Source organism: Ascaphus truei, chromosome 2 (assembly GCF_040206685.1).
Source record: "Ascaphus truei isolate aAscTru1 chromosome 2, aAscTru1.hap1, whole genome shotgun sequence".
Lineage (NCBI taxonomy): Eukaryota > Metazoa > Chordata > Amphibia > Anura > Ascaphidae > Ascaphus > Ascaphus truei.
The window spans coordinates 421,494,460-421,510,258 of record NC_134484.1 but is presented as its reverse complement, the minus strand read 5'-3'; the positions used below and the strand labels follow the sequence as shown (position 1 = coordinate 421,510,258).

General features: G+C 45.5%; 1 protein-coding gene across 1 annotated transcript in view; it reads right to left on the bottom strand.

Annotated features, from left to right (window-relative positions):
- The window catches only part of APBB1IP (amyloid beta precursor protein binding family B member 1 interacting protein), a 164,806-nt gene that overhangs the window by 72,233 nt on the left and 76,774 nt on the right, over positions 1-15,799 (bottom strand). Inside the window, exons 4-5 of the mRNA XM_075587619.1 lie at positions 14,997-15,358; positions 13,696-13,773 (exon numbers count right to left, since the gene is read on the bottom strand). Of these exons, the coding sequence (XP_075443734.1) occupies positions 13,696-13,773; positions 14,997-15,358 (440 nt within the window). The remainder of the gene's footprint in view (positions 1-13,695; positions 13,774-14,996; positions 15,359-15,799) is intronic.

The following is a 15,799-nucleotide window of genomic DNA, read 5'->3' as shown; positions in this document are numbered from 1 at the left end:
GCAATCAGCTCTGCTGTGTGGCTGGCAGAGCTCAAGACATTGTGGTGTCTCCAAAGGTCAGCTCTCAGTCAGAGCTAAGGAGTCAGTCACTTCCTGTCTCAAAGGCAGGCTTTTTGTAAACAATCTAATCACGCAGGTGGTGTTTAGTAATTAACTACCACACTGCTAGATTAAAGGAACATTACTGAACAGGGATAAGTCCCCTGTTACACCACCACTGTGGGAATACCCGGGAAAGCGGTGCTACAATTACAATAATAAATGCCCTTGAACCTCTAACTTAAAGCATTACAGTGAAAGAGCATAATATATATAACTGCATTAGTGGTTTAGAGCATAACACCATTGACCATAATTGGGGCGCGGGTTCCCGGAAAAAGAAGTATAGGGGGCGTGGTCAACCCGATCACCCCTATAAAACAAGCAAGTGCCCATAATGTACCTGATACATCCTGTGGTCCTGTATGAGTTGTGTTTACTCTATAGAACAGAGGTGGCAAACTCCAGTCCTCAAGGGCAACAAACAGGAGATGTTTTAAGGCTATCCCAGTTTCATCACAGGTGTCTCAATCAGTGGCTCAGTCATTGTGACTAAGCCACTGATTGAGCCACCTATGCTGAAGCCGGGGTAGCCTTAAAACCTGTCCTGTTTGTTGCCCTTTAGGACCGGAGTAGGCCACTCCTCCTACAGAGCTACTGTGGTTATTTTTAAATGAATCATAGTACTATTAACTGGAATTTATGTCTGGAGCTGCACAGAAATGCCAAAAGACTTATTGACGAAAGGTCGGTAGTTATTTGTGGGTATCACATATTTTCTGCAAGTAGTTTGTAGTTTGACACTAAAGAAATTCATAACAAAATCTACTCGTTATTTTGCCTCCTTCCGTCTTGAACGGCCCTGGATTGCATTTCAAAGTAGGGGTTAAGCAACTGTTTATGCTGACATGACTGCAGCCTGTCCATGTGATTGATCAGTAGGAAAGTAGGAACACCTGTGTAGCCAGGTCACCTTTTTCTCCCTGGAGACCCCCCTTTCCTGGCGCAGCTCGATCGCGGGTATTGAAAAACCCGACGGCTGCTTCCAAGGGTGGGGGCTGGAGCAGGGAGCAGCGCGGCTTCTCCTGCCTGCGGCCGGTTGCCGGGGACGCGATCGGGCCGTTGCTAAGGCCGCGATCGCATCTCTAAGGTCCCGGCGGCCGCAGAGCAGGGCGCCGCCATTGAGGACTGTCTCACGCATGCGCAGTGATCGCGCGAGGCCAGGAAGAGCCCCAGAGACAGGGCTGAGTCGCGCATGCGCAGGGCTAGCCGGGAAGGCGCAGGAGAGGTTGAGGCGGCCATTAGTAGTTCGCGCATGCGCAGGAGAAGCGCGCACGCGGCCCCAACGCTATAGCAGCCTCCTGGGAACTACAACTCCCAGGAGGCATAGGGAGACAGGCACCAGGTGCCTCATAGCGGCCAATAGGGCTGGAGGATTCTCAGCCCGGGAGAATAGATACATTTCCCGGGCTTTGGTCAAGTCAGTTGGAGCAGCGGAGCTGAAGGGGAAGGAAGGATGCAGGGAGTGAGTGCAGCTCCTGCATCCAGATAGGTACCCTCACCCTCCAGGTAGGCCCCAACTCCCCACCAGGTTAGTGGGTAACTGGAAAGGGACGGCCCTAGATAGGGAGGTCACCCTTAGTGTGTGTGAGGTGCAGGTTTGGCAGTGCCACAGCGGGTAGTGCTGTGCGCACTGGCAAATAGGCACAGCGTGCGAGCAGTGGATTAATTGCTGCGGGTTCCAGGTTGCTGTGATGAGTGTTGCATGTGACGCTGCATGTAATGAGTGCAGTGTGTGTGCAGCGTGTGTTACTGTCTGCAGGCTGATTGTGAGAGCTGTGTGTCGGCTGCAGGCGTGTTAGTGTTAGGAGTAGTTAGGGAGTTACAGATAGGACTTGGGTAGCTAGGGGAGTGGGGCAGGTTATTACTCCGCAGGCCCTAGGAGATTTCCCCAAGCCACCCCAGGTTGCGGTTCATCAGGGACAGGCCCTAGGTTAGGGTTCCTGTCACTTTAGGGTTAGTTAGGGATAGATAGGGATAGCGGCGGTTGCTGTTCCCGTGATGCGGTTGGTGTTGCCGTAATTCGGTTGTGTTCCCGTGAAGCGGTGGGACCCTCGTTGGGGTTCCTGGAGAAGTACCTGGATAGGATCAGACGGATGCATCGCACATCTGACCCTTTGAGAAGAGTGTTGCAGGCCCGAGCATCGGAGTGCTCGGAAGGTACCTCTGTATTATATGTGCACCAACAGGCCTATTAATTTAGTGACTGCGCAGTCACCCACGATCTCCGTAGGAGTACGGGACATTGGGTGGGGGTTACAGGACACTGGGTGGGAACACCAGACATTGGGCAGAAGGTGCTCCAGTATTGTATAAGGTTATGATGGTATGTAATGTGTTATATGTTCATAAGTAAAGTCCTTAGTTATTATATAATCACTGTGTGTGAGGTTTCTGATTGGGTTCCTATGTAGGGTCATTCTACACTTCCCTAGAATCCTACATAGGTGGAGGCGCTGAACCAAGAAACGTTCCAGAGGATTCACCCCAGGCTCTCACTAGCGGAGGCTCAGACCTCCTGTGAGCCTGCAGGTATATGCACCACACCGGTAACACTGCATGTTCTACTCACCCACACTATATATGAGATTGGGTGGGGTGGAATACCCGTTACATTTGGAGGCGCTGCTGAGATAGACCTGGGGTGCCCGGTTTCATTTTTTTTCAAATTGTTCAATTCCCATTTTTCACCATGTGGGCGCTCTCCAGACAGGTGGTCTCCACCTGGGCCTCGAAGCTTAGTGCAACTCCTAACCACATGGTTGCCGTGGGGGCAGTCCCTGCTGGCGTGTCTCTGCTGGACGTTCAGGCGCAGGTTCGGAAGCTCCCTGGCCTGGATCGTACATGGGTCAGAGGACAAAGGTATGATATCACCTGGCAGTGGAGTACTATACTGATGTATGTAGACCATGCCATAAGCGAGGAAAATGGTCCTCAATTCTTGAGTCTGTCCGAGGGTCCGAACGAGGGGTGCCCCTTTATTTACCCTGAATCGGCCGTTCCTGCATGCAACGAGAGCCCTAATGTAGTTAGCAGGACTGTGATCAAAATGGAGGCTCCTGTAGCAAGGGAGGCTAATAGTGAGTCCCACCTAACATGGCGGCTCCTGCCAACTCAAAATGACACACGTGCTTCTGACTGCCAGGCTGCTCAGAAAAGGGTTGCAGAAAACCCTCCGGGACTGGCGGGAAAACCAGAGCCCCGCCCCCGTAATGTGAGTGACTCAGTGCAGAGCCAGAGCCACTCAGTGATAAAGCACACCCCTCCTTTAAATTCCACCAGGGGGAGTGAGCACAGTGAACAGCCATTAGACCCTTCTGTTCACCAGGAGGAGGAGGAGGGCATTGTCGTAGACATAGAATATTTTCTTTCTGAGCAGGAAACCGAGATAGACTGTCAAGGGATACACCCTAGTGTGTATGTGGCCTGGCGCGCGCCAGGAGTAGATTCTCTTCTCTTCATATGCTCCTGCCTGCAAGAAGCCCACGCTCAGGGAGCCAACGTGGCTCAAGGACCCCTCGACTTCAGGACCGTCGAGGTGGAAGGAGAAATGGGCATACAGTGTTTTAGCCCCACTTGTGACTGTTCTAGAGAGACATTGACATGGTGGTCCTACTGTGAATGTTGCGGTGTGCGGTTACTGAAGTTTATTGTGCCCCAGCATGCAGAAGTTTCCAGTGAAGAGGTTGAAGTCCCATCGGTGGCGATGCGCCTACCGGCGAACCACCCCAGCGGTGATGCAGAAGATACAGAGTCTGCTGTGGGTCCGTGAACCCTGGAAAAGGTGTATCCCGATGTTGCGGACCCTGCTGTGGGCCCGTGGGCCCTACAATGGTCAGTCCGACCTACTATAGAGGTACCATCGGTCCTAGGCGTGGGACCAGTACCTACAGATGACCAGGGTGAGTCGACTGCCCCAGGGGTGTCGGGGGTGAGCCTCCAGGTGACCGCGGAGCACGATGGCTCCTTAAGTCTGGTCGCCCGGGTGAAGGGCTCCCCTCTGCATCGCGTCCTGGTGGAGGTGTCCTCATTAGCAGGTAGCTGTCCAGAGATGAAAGTGGACCAGTGTCTACCGTCGATCCTTCCGGAAGAAGGGAAGCCCATCGTCAGCCAGCAGAGTGGTAAGGAACCCCCTTGTTCCCCACCGACTCCGATGGAGGTGGCCATGAAGAAGGCCAAAGCTACGGTTCCTGAGCGGAGTGTGAGCCCGTGTGCACTGACGCAAGTGGTCCCAGGACTGGGATCCAACGCTCCCGAGTTTTCAGCGCGTAAGTGGACTGCCCCAGAAGTGCCGGGGGCAGGTCCCGATACCGCCAGGGTGGGAACTGACAGCGTCCCCGAGGACCTGTTGGCCACCGTGAATCACCGCAGGGGTAAGGTGTCTACTTTTTTTCCCCCTGCCAGGTGAAACCGAGACATTGTCCAGTGCTCGCTTCTCAGTGGAAGCCTCGCAAAACTATAGGGACAAGGACTGTTTAAAGGGAGATCCAGGGAGACTGGCCTCCTTTAAGCCCAAAAAGGAGCGTGCCATTCGCCAAGTAGTGGACCGCGGGAAAGGTCCTGGCCTCCTGGTCTACCGCATCCCTGCCGCGGATGACCGGGTAAAGGTCTGCTTCAGAGACACTGTGCTACTCCTTCCACCAGGGGGAGGAAGTAGCGAAGAGCCAGTAGCTGTCGCTTTAGGGTGTGCTCTCCGAGAGATTCACCCCGGGGAGGCTCACGGACGCAAAAGTGAGGTACCCCCACATGTTCAATTAGGGGCACCCCACAAATGGTCTCAGCAAGCAGCTGATACTCAGCTGGCCTCGGGTATTATGGGGTGTGATGTGACATGTTTTGGTGAGGTTAAAGTCGACCTGTTAAGTGTATGGGTTATGCCATGCCATTTTTCACTGTGTAAAATTGTGCCATGTGATGTCGTTCCCCAAGCGAGGGCGTTGGGTGTTTCACCAGGGGGAGAGTGTAGCCAGGTCACCTTTTTCTCCCTGGAGACCCCCCTTTCCTGGCGCAGCTCGATCGCGGGTATTGAAAAACCCGACGGCTGCTTCCAAGGGTGGGGGCTGGAGCAGGGAGCAGCGCGGCTTCTCCTGCCTGCGGCCGGTTGCCGGGGACGCGATCGGGCCGTTGCTAAGGCCACGATCGCATCTCTAAGGTCCCGGCGGCCGCTGAGCAGGGCGCCGCCATTGAGGACTGTCTCACGCATGCGCAGTGATCGCGCGAGGCCAGGAAGAGCCCCAGAGACAGGGCTGAGTCGCGCATGCGCAGGGCTAGCCGGGAAGGCGCAGGAGAGGTTGAGGCGGCCATTAGTAGTTCGCGTATGCGCAGGAGAAGCGCGCACGCGGCCCCAACGCTATAGCAGCCTCCTGGGAACTACAACTCCCAGGAGGCATAGGGAGACAGGCACCAGGTGCCTCATAGCGGCCAATAGGGCTGGAGGATTCTCAGCCCGGGAGAATAGATACATTTCCCGGGCTTTGGTCAAGTCAGTTGGAGCAGCGGAGCTGAAGGGGAAGGAAGGATGCAGGGAGTGAGTGCAGCTCCTGCATCCAGATAGGTACCCTCACCCTCCAGGTAGGCCCCAACTCCCCACCAGGTTAGTGGGTAACTGGAAAGGGACGGCCCTAGATAGGGAGGTCACCCTTAGTGTGTGTGAGGTGCAGGTTTGGCAGTGCCACAGCGGGTAGTGCTGTGCGCACTGGCAAATAGGCACAGCGTGCGAGCAGTGGATTAATTGCTGCGGGTTCCAGGTTGCTGTGATGAGTGTTGCATGTGACGCTGCATGTAATGAGTGCAGTGTGTGTGCAGCGTGTGTTACTGTCTGCAGGCTGATTGTGAGAGCTGTGTGTCGGCTGCAGGCGTGTTAGTGTTAGGAGTAGTTAGGGAGTTACAGATAGGACTTGGGTAGCTAGGGGAGTGGGGCAGGTTATTACTCCGCAGGCCCTAGGAGATTTCCCCAAGCCACCCCAGGTTGCGGTTCATCAGGGACAGGCCCTAGGTTAGGGTTCCTGTCACTTTAGGGTTAGTTAGGGATAGATAGGGATAGCGGCGGTTGCTGTTCCCGTGATGCGGTTGGTGTTGCCGTAATTCGGTTGTGTTCCCGTGAAGCGGTGGGACCCTCGTTGGGGTTCCTGGAGAAGTACCTGGATAGGATCAGACGGATGCATCGCACGTCTGACCCTTTGAGAAGAGTGTTGCAGGCCCGAGCATCGGAGTGCTCGGAAGGTACCTCTGTATTATATGTGCACCAACAGGCCTATTAATTTAGTGACTGCGCAGTCACCCACGATCTCCGTAGGAGTACGGGACATTGGGTGGGGGTTACAGGACACTGGGTGGGAACACCAGACATTGGGCAGAAGGTGCTCCAGTATTGTATAAGGTTATGATGGTATGTAATGTGTTATATGTTCATAAGTAAAGTCCTTAGTTATTATATAATCACTGTGTGTGAGGTTTCTGATTGGGTTCCTATGTAGGGTCATTCTACACTTCCCTAGAATCCTACATAGGTGGAGGCGCTGAACCAAGAAACGTTCCAGAGGATTCACCCCAGGCTCTCACTAGCGGAGGCTCAGACCTCCTGTGAGCCTGCAGGTATATGCACCACACCGGTAACACTGCATGTTCTACTCACCCACACTATATATGAGATTGGGTGGGGTGGAATACCCGTTACACCTGTTTATGCGTTTCCAATTAGCAGTGATTTGATTTACCTTCAACCCCAAGGTAACATGAAACAAGAGTATAATCGTCTGTTTGTAGTATCACATCTCTAAATAAAAGATCAACAATAACATTTGTAATTGAGCGATGAAAGAAAGATTTAGGGAAACAAGTGACTGAAAACAGGCTGCACCCTACAAGCTGACGTAGCCATCTTTTGGGAGGTGTGTGTGTGTGTGTGTGTGTGTGTGTGTGTGTGTGTGTGTGTGCGTGCGTGCGTGCGTGTGTGTGCGTGTGTGTTTTCTGGGGGCAAGTAGCATTTTGTGAAAGCTAAAGATAACAATAATGAGATAATTTTCTATTATTTTTTCTCTAATGCTGTAAAAAAAATCCTACAATTCATTATCATGATTACTTTCTAAATTCTTAATGATTTGTAATATTCTCCCAATTGCCTGTAATTCAAGTACTCGTATTCATAATGAACACTTCTGTATTTCTAAATTGAATAAAGGGTTTTTATACAGTAGTTACATATTCAAAAAAGTATAGCCTGTCACCACAATGAGATAAGCCCCAAATAGTACATTTGTAGTCACACCTCAACATGAGCTATATTTTGTGCACCCTCCACACAGTTCAAATATATACAATCTTTAAAGTAGCACTCAGACTTTTTTCGAGTGCGGGGAGGGGTGGGGGAGGAGAGGGAGGTTGGAGGGAGGTGGGGGGGTGAGGGGCAGGGTCACGGTTTGTTTTTACCTTTGTGGTTCTGGTGGGTTCTGCAGAGTTCAACGGCACTGCTCCTGTTTTCCGGGACTTCCCTGTTTGCCAGTAAATTAACCCTTAAATATTCGGGCAAAAAGCTTTGCTCACAGGAACAATATGGCTACCAAATAGCATTGTGGCTTTCTATTGGTTGCCCAGGCTGACATACTTGTAGTTCTTTGCCATAACGGGACAAAATGTTAAAGTTAACCGATGGGTTACATAGATGGGAACACAGAGGGATCCCCCACTTCTAATAAGGCTGGGGTGACCAACTTCAGTCCTCAACGGCCAACAGGCCAGGTTTTAAGAATATCCCAGTCATTGACTGAGCCACCTGTGCTGAAGCAGGAATATCCTTAAAACCTGACCTGTTGGAGGACCTTGAGGACTGGAATAAGCCATCCCTGTATTAAGGTAAGAAAAGAGCTTTGGGGAGGGGGGGATCAGTGCTTTAAATAAAAGTTATATTTAATTCATTCATATTTAGTTCTGTACATTTGATGTACAGAACAAACGCACATTACATTACCTAGTTTTGCCATCAGAAAGCTTAGTATTAATGAAATGAAAGCTTAGTATCAATGCAATGTCAGAGGTCTTGATTATTGGATGGAGAACTCTAGTACATTACATAGTTGCTTCTATGAGAGTACCTCCTGAGCGTTAGGTTCTTCAACAAATCGTAGGAGAATGGATTTAAGTATTAAAGTTATCATTTGAAAGAAATAGAAATGTTCTCTTTGATAACAATTGTACTGTGGTTTTTGCTGCCGTACAGTATAGCACAAGTTTTGACGCAAGGAGACTTTGATGACTTCATACATTACGTAATAGGAGGTTAACTGTGATTGTCTTGTTAACCAGCCAACTAACCTCCATCATAAATGCAATAATCTACCCCCACGCTGTGTGGTATTTAATGCTTTCACATAGGCGTAATGCAGCTCAAACTAATAGCTGCAGGATTTTTTATGTGATGATGTATTCAGGAAGGAATTATATATTTTTTCAGATGTGACTTTACAGCTTTGAAATTATCAAACAGATTTGCAGATGTAAAGGGACAAACGTAAAATGAAAAGCCTGTAAATGGTCTCTCTTTATAATAAGGTTATTGTAGGCCTTGTAAACGATCTCTGGCCAACATATGAATATTGTTGGAAATGAAATACTGTATTGGGTAAGAATATGTGGGGATCTCTTCATTGTTTCCTGACTTACATTACGTTTAGGGAACTTTTTCTTGGAGAAGTTAGAAAGAAATATATGATTTTGTCAAATGTAGAAGTCAGTCTCCCTTATAAATGGGATGAATTGACCTTTATGACTTTCTGGATTTCATAAATGTGTTTTGTTTCTAAAAAATATTAATATTTTGGTTATGGTTTTGGTTCTAAAAATGTTTTGAGGTTTTATATAGTTTTTTATGAAAAAATTATGTATACTGTAAACAGTAAAATAACATAATAAAGTATGAAAATATGTCTATGATAAGTATAAATCATAAAAGCAATTAGGAAACTTAAATAATTTGACTGAAAAATGTTAAAAAAAAATATGTTGAGAAGCACCGCAACATACATGGGTAGCCTAATGGTGTTAACACAACTGGAACAACTGGTCATATGTTGGCATCTCCATACCAACCTAGTAATGTACTACATGCTATATACCCAACACACACAGGTAACCAATCTGTCTTAATCAACTGGAACTGAATTGATTGGTTCACTTGTACACTCTAAAACTAGGAGACAAGATCCCCCCTAGAGACTTATCAGTCAATGAAAGTTTGCTCCTCTCCAGCCAACATGAACAAACGTCTAGTAGAAGAACCAGCAGCAAACCACTAAATAATCCCAGATGTTTGGGAAATGGCTGCTGCTTAGATCCCGACAGCTGTCCATAACAATAACGTGATTATACATAGCAAACAAAAAGTAGGGCAAATCAGGAGAAATATATTAACAAATTGATCCAAAAAGGATCAAGAGAAGACCCTCTAAAGATGCACTCTATGATAATATAAGTGTGCTGATATCTGATATGGTTCAGGCAGCTTATGTTCTCTCCTAAGAGTAGGGTCTGTTTAAAATGCAAAACAATAGTAGTAGTAGAAATTCTTTAGTATAGAGAATTTGGGAAAAATTTAGAAATATTTGGAAATATTTTAACCATATTTAACCATATAGAATATCTATGGTTAAAGATTCTGGACTTATAACCAGAGATAGGGAGTCTTATACCTAGTGTCCTAGTGTCCCAAACAGTTAACTAAATAAATGTTTTCCTAGATCCATTCTGGTAACCAATTTGGATATAATACCTATTTGGATGTTGCAGTAGAAATTGGGTTTAAAACCTATATGGTTAAAATATTTCCAAATTTGCCCAAATTCTCTATACTAAAGAGAATTTCTACTACTCCGCTACAGGGATTTTAAGTTATTTTTACTTTTCACTATGTCACATATTTTTGGATGTAATAAAATGTTATTGTTTTGCATTTTTATAAACTATATACAGTCCCCAATACGCAGCTAACCTAACAATGTTAACCAAACTGGACATTAATTAACTGGTATACTGGTAGAGAGAGTAGAGACAGGTCAGATGATAGTATTTCTATAGTGGTATGCCAAGCTAGTATACTATTTATATACTAAACACCAATAATAGTAGGGATAGCTCAGAGTCAGGTGATGGTATATTATCTGCCCCTGTATCCCCTTCTCTCTGCCCATCTGCAGCCTGTTGTATCCTAGCCTTTCTGCATTTCCCTGTGTCATTCTTCCCCCCGCTGCCGCTAACACAAAGATTACATTCCTCACATACTGTACATATAGTGGTGAGAAAAAGTTTGTGAACCCCTTAGGCTTTTCACATAGTTCAAACCCAAAATATAATTAGATCTTAATCTAAGTCCTAATAATAGATAAAGATAACCTGATCAAACAAATTACACAAAAACATGATACTTTTCCAACATTTATTTATCAACAAATGATTCAATATCCATGTGTGAAAAGTATGTGAACCTTTAGATTCCGTACCTGGTAGAACCCCCTTGAGCAGCAATGACTTCAACTAAGTGTTTCCTGTAACTGTTGGTCAGTCTCTCACATCGGTTTTGAGGAATTCTTATCCTATTCCTCCTTATAGAACTGCTTCAACTCAATGACAATTGAGGGCTTCCTTGCATGGACAGCTCGCTTCAGGTCCTGCCACAACATTTCAAAGGGGATTAGGTCCGGACTTTGACTAGGCTATTCTAAATTGCGGAAATTCTTCTTCTGCAGCCATTCTTTTGTAGATCTGCTAGTATGTTTGGGATCGTTGTTTTGCTACATGACCCACTTTCACTTCAGCTTCAGCTCATGGATGGATGGCTTGACATTCTCCTCTAGAATCTTCTGATACAATGCAGAATTTATTGTTGTATCAATGATGGCAAGCCGTCCAGGTCCTGAGGTAGCTAAGCAGCCCCAAACCATCACACTCACATCACCATGCTTGACGGTTGGGATGAGGTTCTTCTGTTCAAAAGCAGTGTTTGGTTTTTGCCAAACATAACCTTTCTTATTGAGGCCAAAAAGTTCTAGCTTTGACTCATCTGTCCAGAGAACATTGTTCCAGAAGTCTTGTGGATCATCTATGTGCTCTTTGGTGAACTCCAGATGGATAGCAATGAACCCCATTCTTGTTCAGCCATATTCTGAAATTTGAGTCATGAACACTCACATTAGCCTAGGAGAGAGTGGACTGCAGATCCCTGGATGTTACTCTGGGGTTCTTTGTGACTTCCTGGATGATCTGCCAGTTTGTTCTTGGAGACATTTTGATAGGACGAACGCTTGTGAGTAAAGTGACTGTGGTCTTGAATTTTCTCCATTTGTAGACTATTTGTCTGACAGTGGATTTGTGGAGCCCCAAAACAAATTGCTTTGAACCCTTTCAAGATTGATGAGCATCAATATCTGCTTTTCTGAGGTCCTCACAGTTTTCGTTTGACCGTGGTATGACGTGTTTCCACACACCTGTATGGTGAAGACCAAACTCACAAAGTTTCTGATTTTTATATAGTGGGGGTTTGGGGGAGGGGGCTTCCCAAACTGATACCTGAAGATCTACGTACCTAATTATTTAAACACCTGATTCTAATTATACCCTTTAATTAGCTGACAAAACCAGGGTTTCACTTACTTTTGCACAAACCCTGACTCTGTTCTCTGGACTCAATACTCCGCCCTGCCCCATTCACTTAGCACCCCAACACCTCTCAACATTCCTTCTCCTCTTTGAACTACGGTCTCTATGCAGACTTGCTGGCACCTTAAGCAGATGCCCTGGCTGACTGCATAGAGTCTTATAATAAATTTAAAAGCACATAAAACATATTTTAATACATGGGGATCTTGGAGAGATTCATGGCTGTAAAGGATATAGGACTGAGATATTGGGACTCGAAAACCCAGAATCTTGGGTACCGGGGCAGCCCCGGTGTAATTCCACCCACGTACCGGCAAATCATGCCTGCTCGCCGGGTAGAATTAAGGTACTACCGGTAGCTCCGGCCCCCGAACTCCTGCAAACAAAAGAATTGCATTCTTACCCCAATATCCCTTCCTTACACACAGAAAGTTTCATGAGTCTGGGGTACAGGGAACATGGAAAGTGGAAAAGCAGGGGTCACTTTAACTTTACATGCAAAGATAACTGGCCCCTGGCTTATAGTGTTAGGTAGCTGCCAGGGACCCACAGGACCCAAAGGCAACCAGAGGGCTTAACCTTTATTATATACAGTGGCGGCCCGCTTTAGTCTAATGCGGCCGCCACCGCGGGTAATTTAAAAACCTGTTCAGACGCGGGCTTTTTTTTTTTCTCGGCGCCGCAGACGCTTCTATTATTTAGCGCTGATTGAAGAAACGGCCGCAAGATGCGGCTGGCGCGCGGCCAATTTCGGCGCGAGAATTTAAAAGACGGAGAATAATGCGGTTAAGCTTTAGAATAAGCTTGGCCGCAGCAGTAGCCTGGTTACCCTTGCCCATCACAGGTGTTTACAAACCTTTCCTCGCAACTGTAGCTGCACTAAAAGTTTCCCCTCCATGCATCTCAGAACTCATCTCCAAATACTCCCCCACGTGCCCTCGCCACTCTAACATGATCTCTTTTTTTTCTTCTACCCTCATAACCTCTTCCCACTTCCACGACAAAAGACTGTGCCACACCTGTGCAATTCCCATCTCCACAACATCACTCTTTACACCTTTGACACATGTCAACGTGATCTGCAAACTCGCTAGTTTAAGAAAGCTGCTGCATCTACCACAATGTCTATCATATTTTACTGTACAAAGTTAGGACCATCCCAAATACTTGCATCATGGCACGCAGTTTTTAGAAATACATCAACCTCCTTTTCCCACTGTACCTTATGTTTCCACTCTCCCTTCTTTTTAGATTGTAAGCTCTTTAGGGCAGGGATCTTCTTACCTACTGTCCGGATTTTAAATGTAATAGTTATTTTCTTCTCCCACTATTGTACTGGGCTGGGGAATATGTTTACATGTTATAAATAAGTTAATAATAATTAATAATACAGCTTACCATGATCAGGTGAGGAGGAAATATGTGCTATATTGTACACTATCGTTAACATTTACTGTATTTTTAGAAATGTGTATCTATGAAGTCAGCAAAAATGGCAAAATAATAACAGTTCCTATATTAACTATGGAGTCTTTTTTACACCCCCAACCCAACATTTATTTGTGAACATTTACTGTGAAGTTTCCGTATTATCACAAACTAACAGCAACTTGAAATAATTCTTGCGGAGAAAACGACTGAGCACTCCAAAATCAGGAGCCCTGATGAAGGTCCCTGAGTAGGACTGAACCATTGTTTTTCTAATACATTTTTTCCTTTTGAAATTCATTTTGGAGTGCTGAGTCTTCTTTGCATCTGGTGTGTGGGTGAAGTATTTCTCTTTACAAATTTTATAAGGAAGAAACATGTTTTAAATATGTCAGCAAGTAAATTGGCAGGAGAATTGCCTCTCGTTGCACATTCTCACTTTTGTATGGAACATACAGTATTTTCTGGGTGCAGGTCCATGAACAAAAACAATGATTACAGAACACATGACTTGCAGCTCACCTTTTTAACTTTGGCCTCCTTCATTTTGCCCAACGCAAGTTGAATTTTCGCAGTTTTTGCTTTTGACTCCAGTTCTTCCTGAAAGTAAATGTTGCGCAAACAGGAGAATTTTTCAAAATGCATTGTAATGATTGTACCCCAATATTAATGGGCATTGATCAGAAACCGTGAAGATATTTCAGGTACCATATCTATTATAGTAAACAATTTTCCAAAGCCCTGAGATGTGCCAGATACATATGTTGTGAAAATATCCTTTCACAATATCTCTGGAAAAACACTGAACATTTAAGGATTCTTAAAGGAACAAGCCGTCAATTTTTTAAAAATGTTTTTGTTTAAAATATAGAATTAAAGCAGGGGGGGTCTCAGGAGCTGAACCCCAGGGACCCCCTAACCTCCGGAGATACTTAATAGGTGCCGGTGGCTGCTCTGGCTCAGCAAGCAGGGCTTTCAAGTTTGAAGCTCCCGCATCACATGGGCCAATAGGAAGTTGAACTGATGAAATCACAGCTTCCTATTGGCTCACAGGCCGGGAAATATCCCAACAGCGGACATATTGTGAACTCTGGTAGCTGAGGAGAGCAGCTACAGTACCTAATTCGCAGGTAAGTATCTCCGAAAGCAGGGGGGTCCCCAGAGCTGAAATTAAAGGGTTCAGCTCCAGAAACCCCCTGCTTCATATATGTATATGTACTGTATATGTATGTGTGTGTATTTAATGGCTATAAAAAAAACTTCCGCCTTGGATTGCCTCTCAACTTCCTGTTTTTGCTGTTCTCAGGTCTCTTTAGATTATGACAAAATAGGGATATATGCAAAAATAAATAACATAATAAAAAACAAATACAAGAAGAAACCTTTAGACTGTAGAATGAGAAAATAAAGATAATAATTATAGTATTAAGCACATTTCTTGTTAAAGGGTTGCGATATGTATATAATGCTGATTATGGAGATTTGATGTTTTACCTTATAATTACTATTTGCAATAGAGACGGCATAATATAAATTCTACATCAGACCGAGGAGGAATAAGACAATGAGAATGTATGTATGTGTTAGACCTGAAAAAGGACCTCTCCTTCGGGTAGAGATTGTAGAATATGGAGATTGGAAACGTAGAGGAGAATTGAAGCTGAAAACAGAGGGAGCAGGTGGGTATTTAAAGTGATTGGGGGAGGGGCCTGTGGCAATCACATTCATTTAGCATTTAAACAATAGGAAACTCCATTTAATTGATCAACTACCTTAATACAGTATATTAAAAAAGTGGAGAAGAAACAGTAATTATATTGTACCTGAGTTTTTGACTGTATGGGATCCAGAATGGGATCCGGTGGGGGTGGTGGAAGGTCTAGCTCATAGTCAGGAGGAGGTGGTGGAAGGTCTAGATCACCTTCAGGAGGAGGTGGTGGAAGGTCTAGGTCACCTTCTGGAGGGGGTGGTGGATGGGATTGGTCTTTCTCAGAAGAAGTGGGAAGAGAGCCAGGAAAATGTGAGTAATAATCCGAGAAAACAGTGGCATTGGCATCTTGATAGGGCAGTGAAGTTGTACTTTTGTGGTTGTGAGAAGCAGCGTTCTGTTCAGCATCACCGAGATCAGCCATTAGAGAGGCCATTAAAGCATCTAGATCATTGTCTTCAAGGGAGTTTAATGACTCTGTACAGTAATAAAATAGAACATTTTCAGTTACAGTATATCTAATATTAAAAATGTCAAATCCCTCACAAGCCTTTTACACCATTTAATGTCCAGGATTGCTTCCCTGGAAGAATAACTATGCTGTAATATCACGTCATACTAAATCTCATTTTAAACTTTAAAGCTTCATCTGTAGACACATGAGAAAGTTTAGCAAAAACTGGGGTATATTGGACTTTTGCCACTAGGGAAAGTTGAACAAAATCAGCAACATCTGCAAAAGTTCCCCAGAGGGGAGAACGAGAGAGAACAGACTAACATTTGTAATATATACAATTTGTGGTAATAACCAAATCATGTCATATGGCTATATCTCACATACAGACCACTTTTTTTTTTCACAAAACAAATTGCATGATAATATTTTTTTGGGTTGCAACATTTTTTTTTTAGCACTAA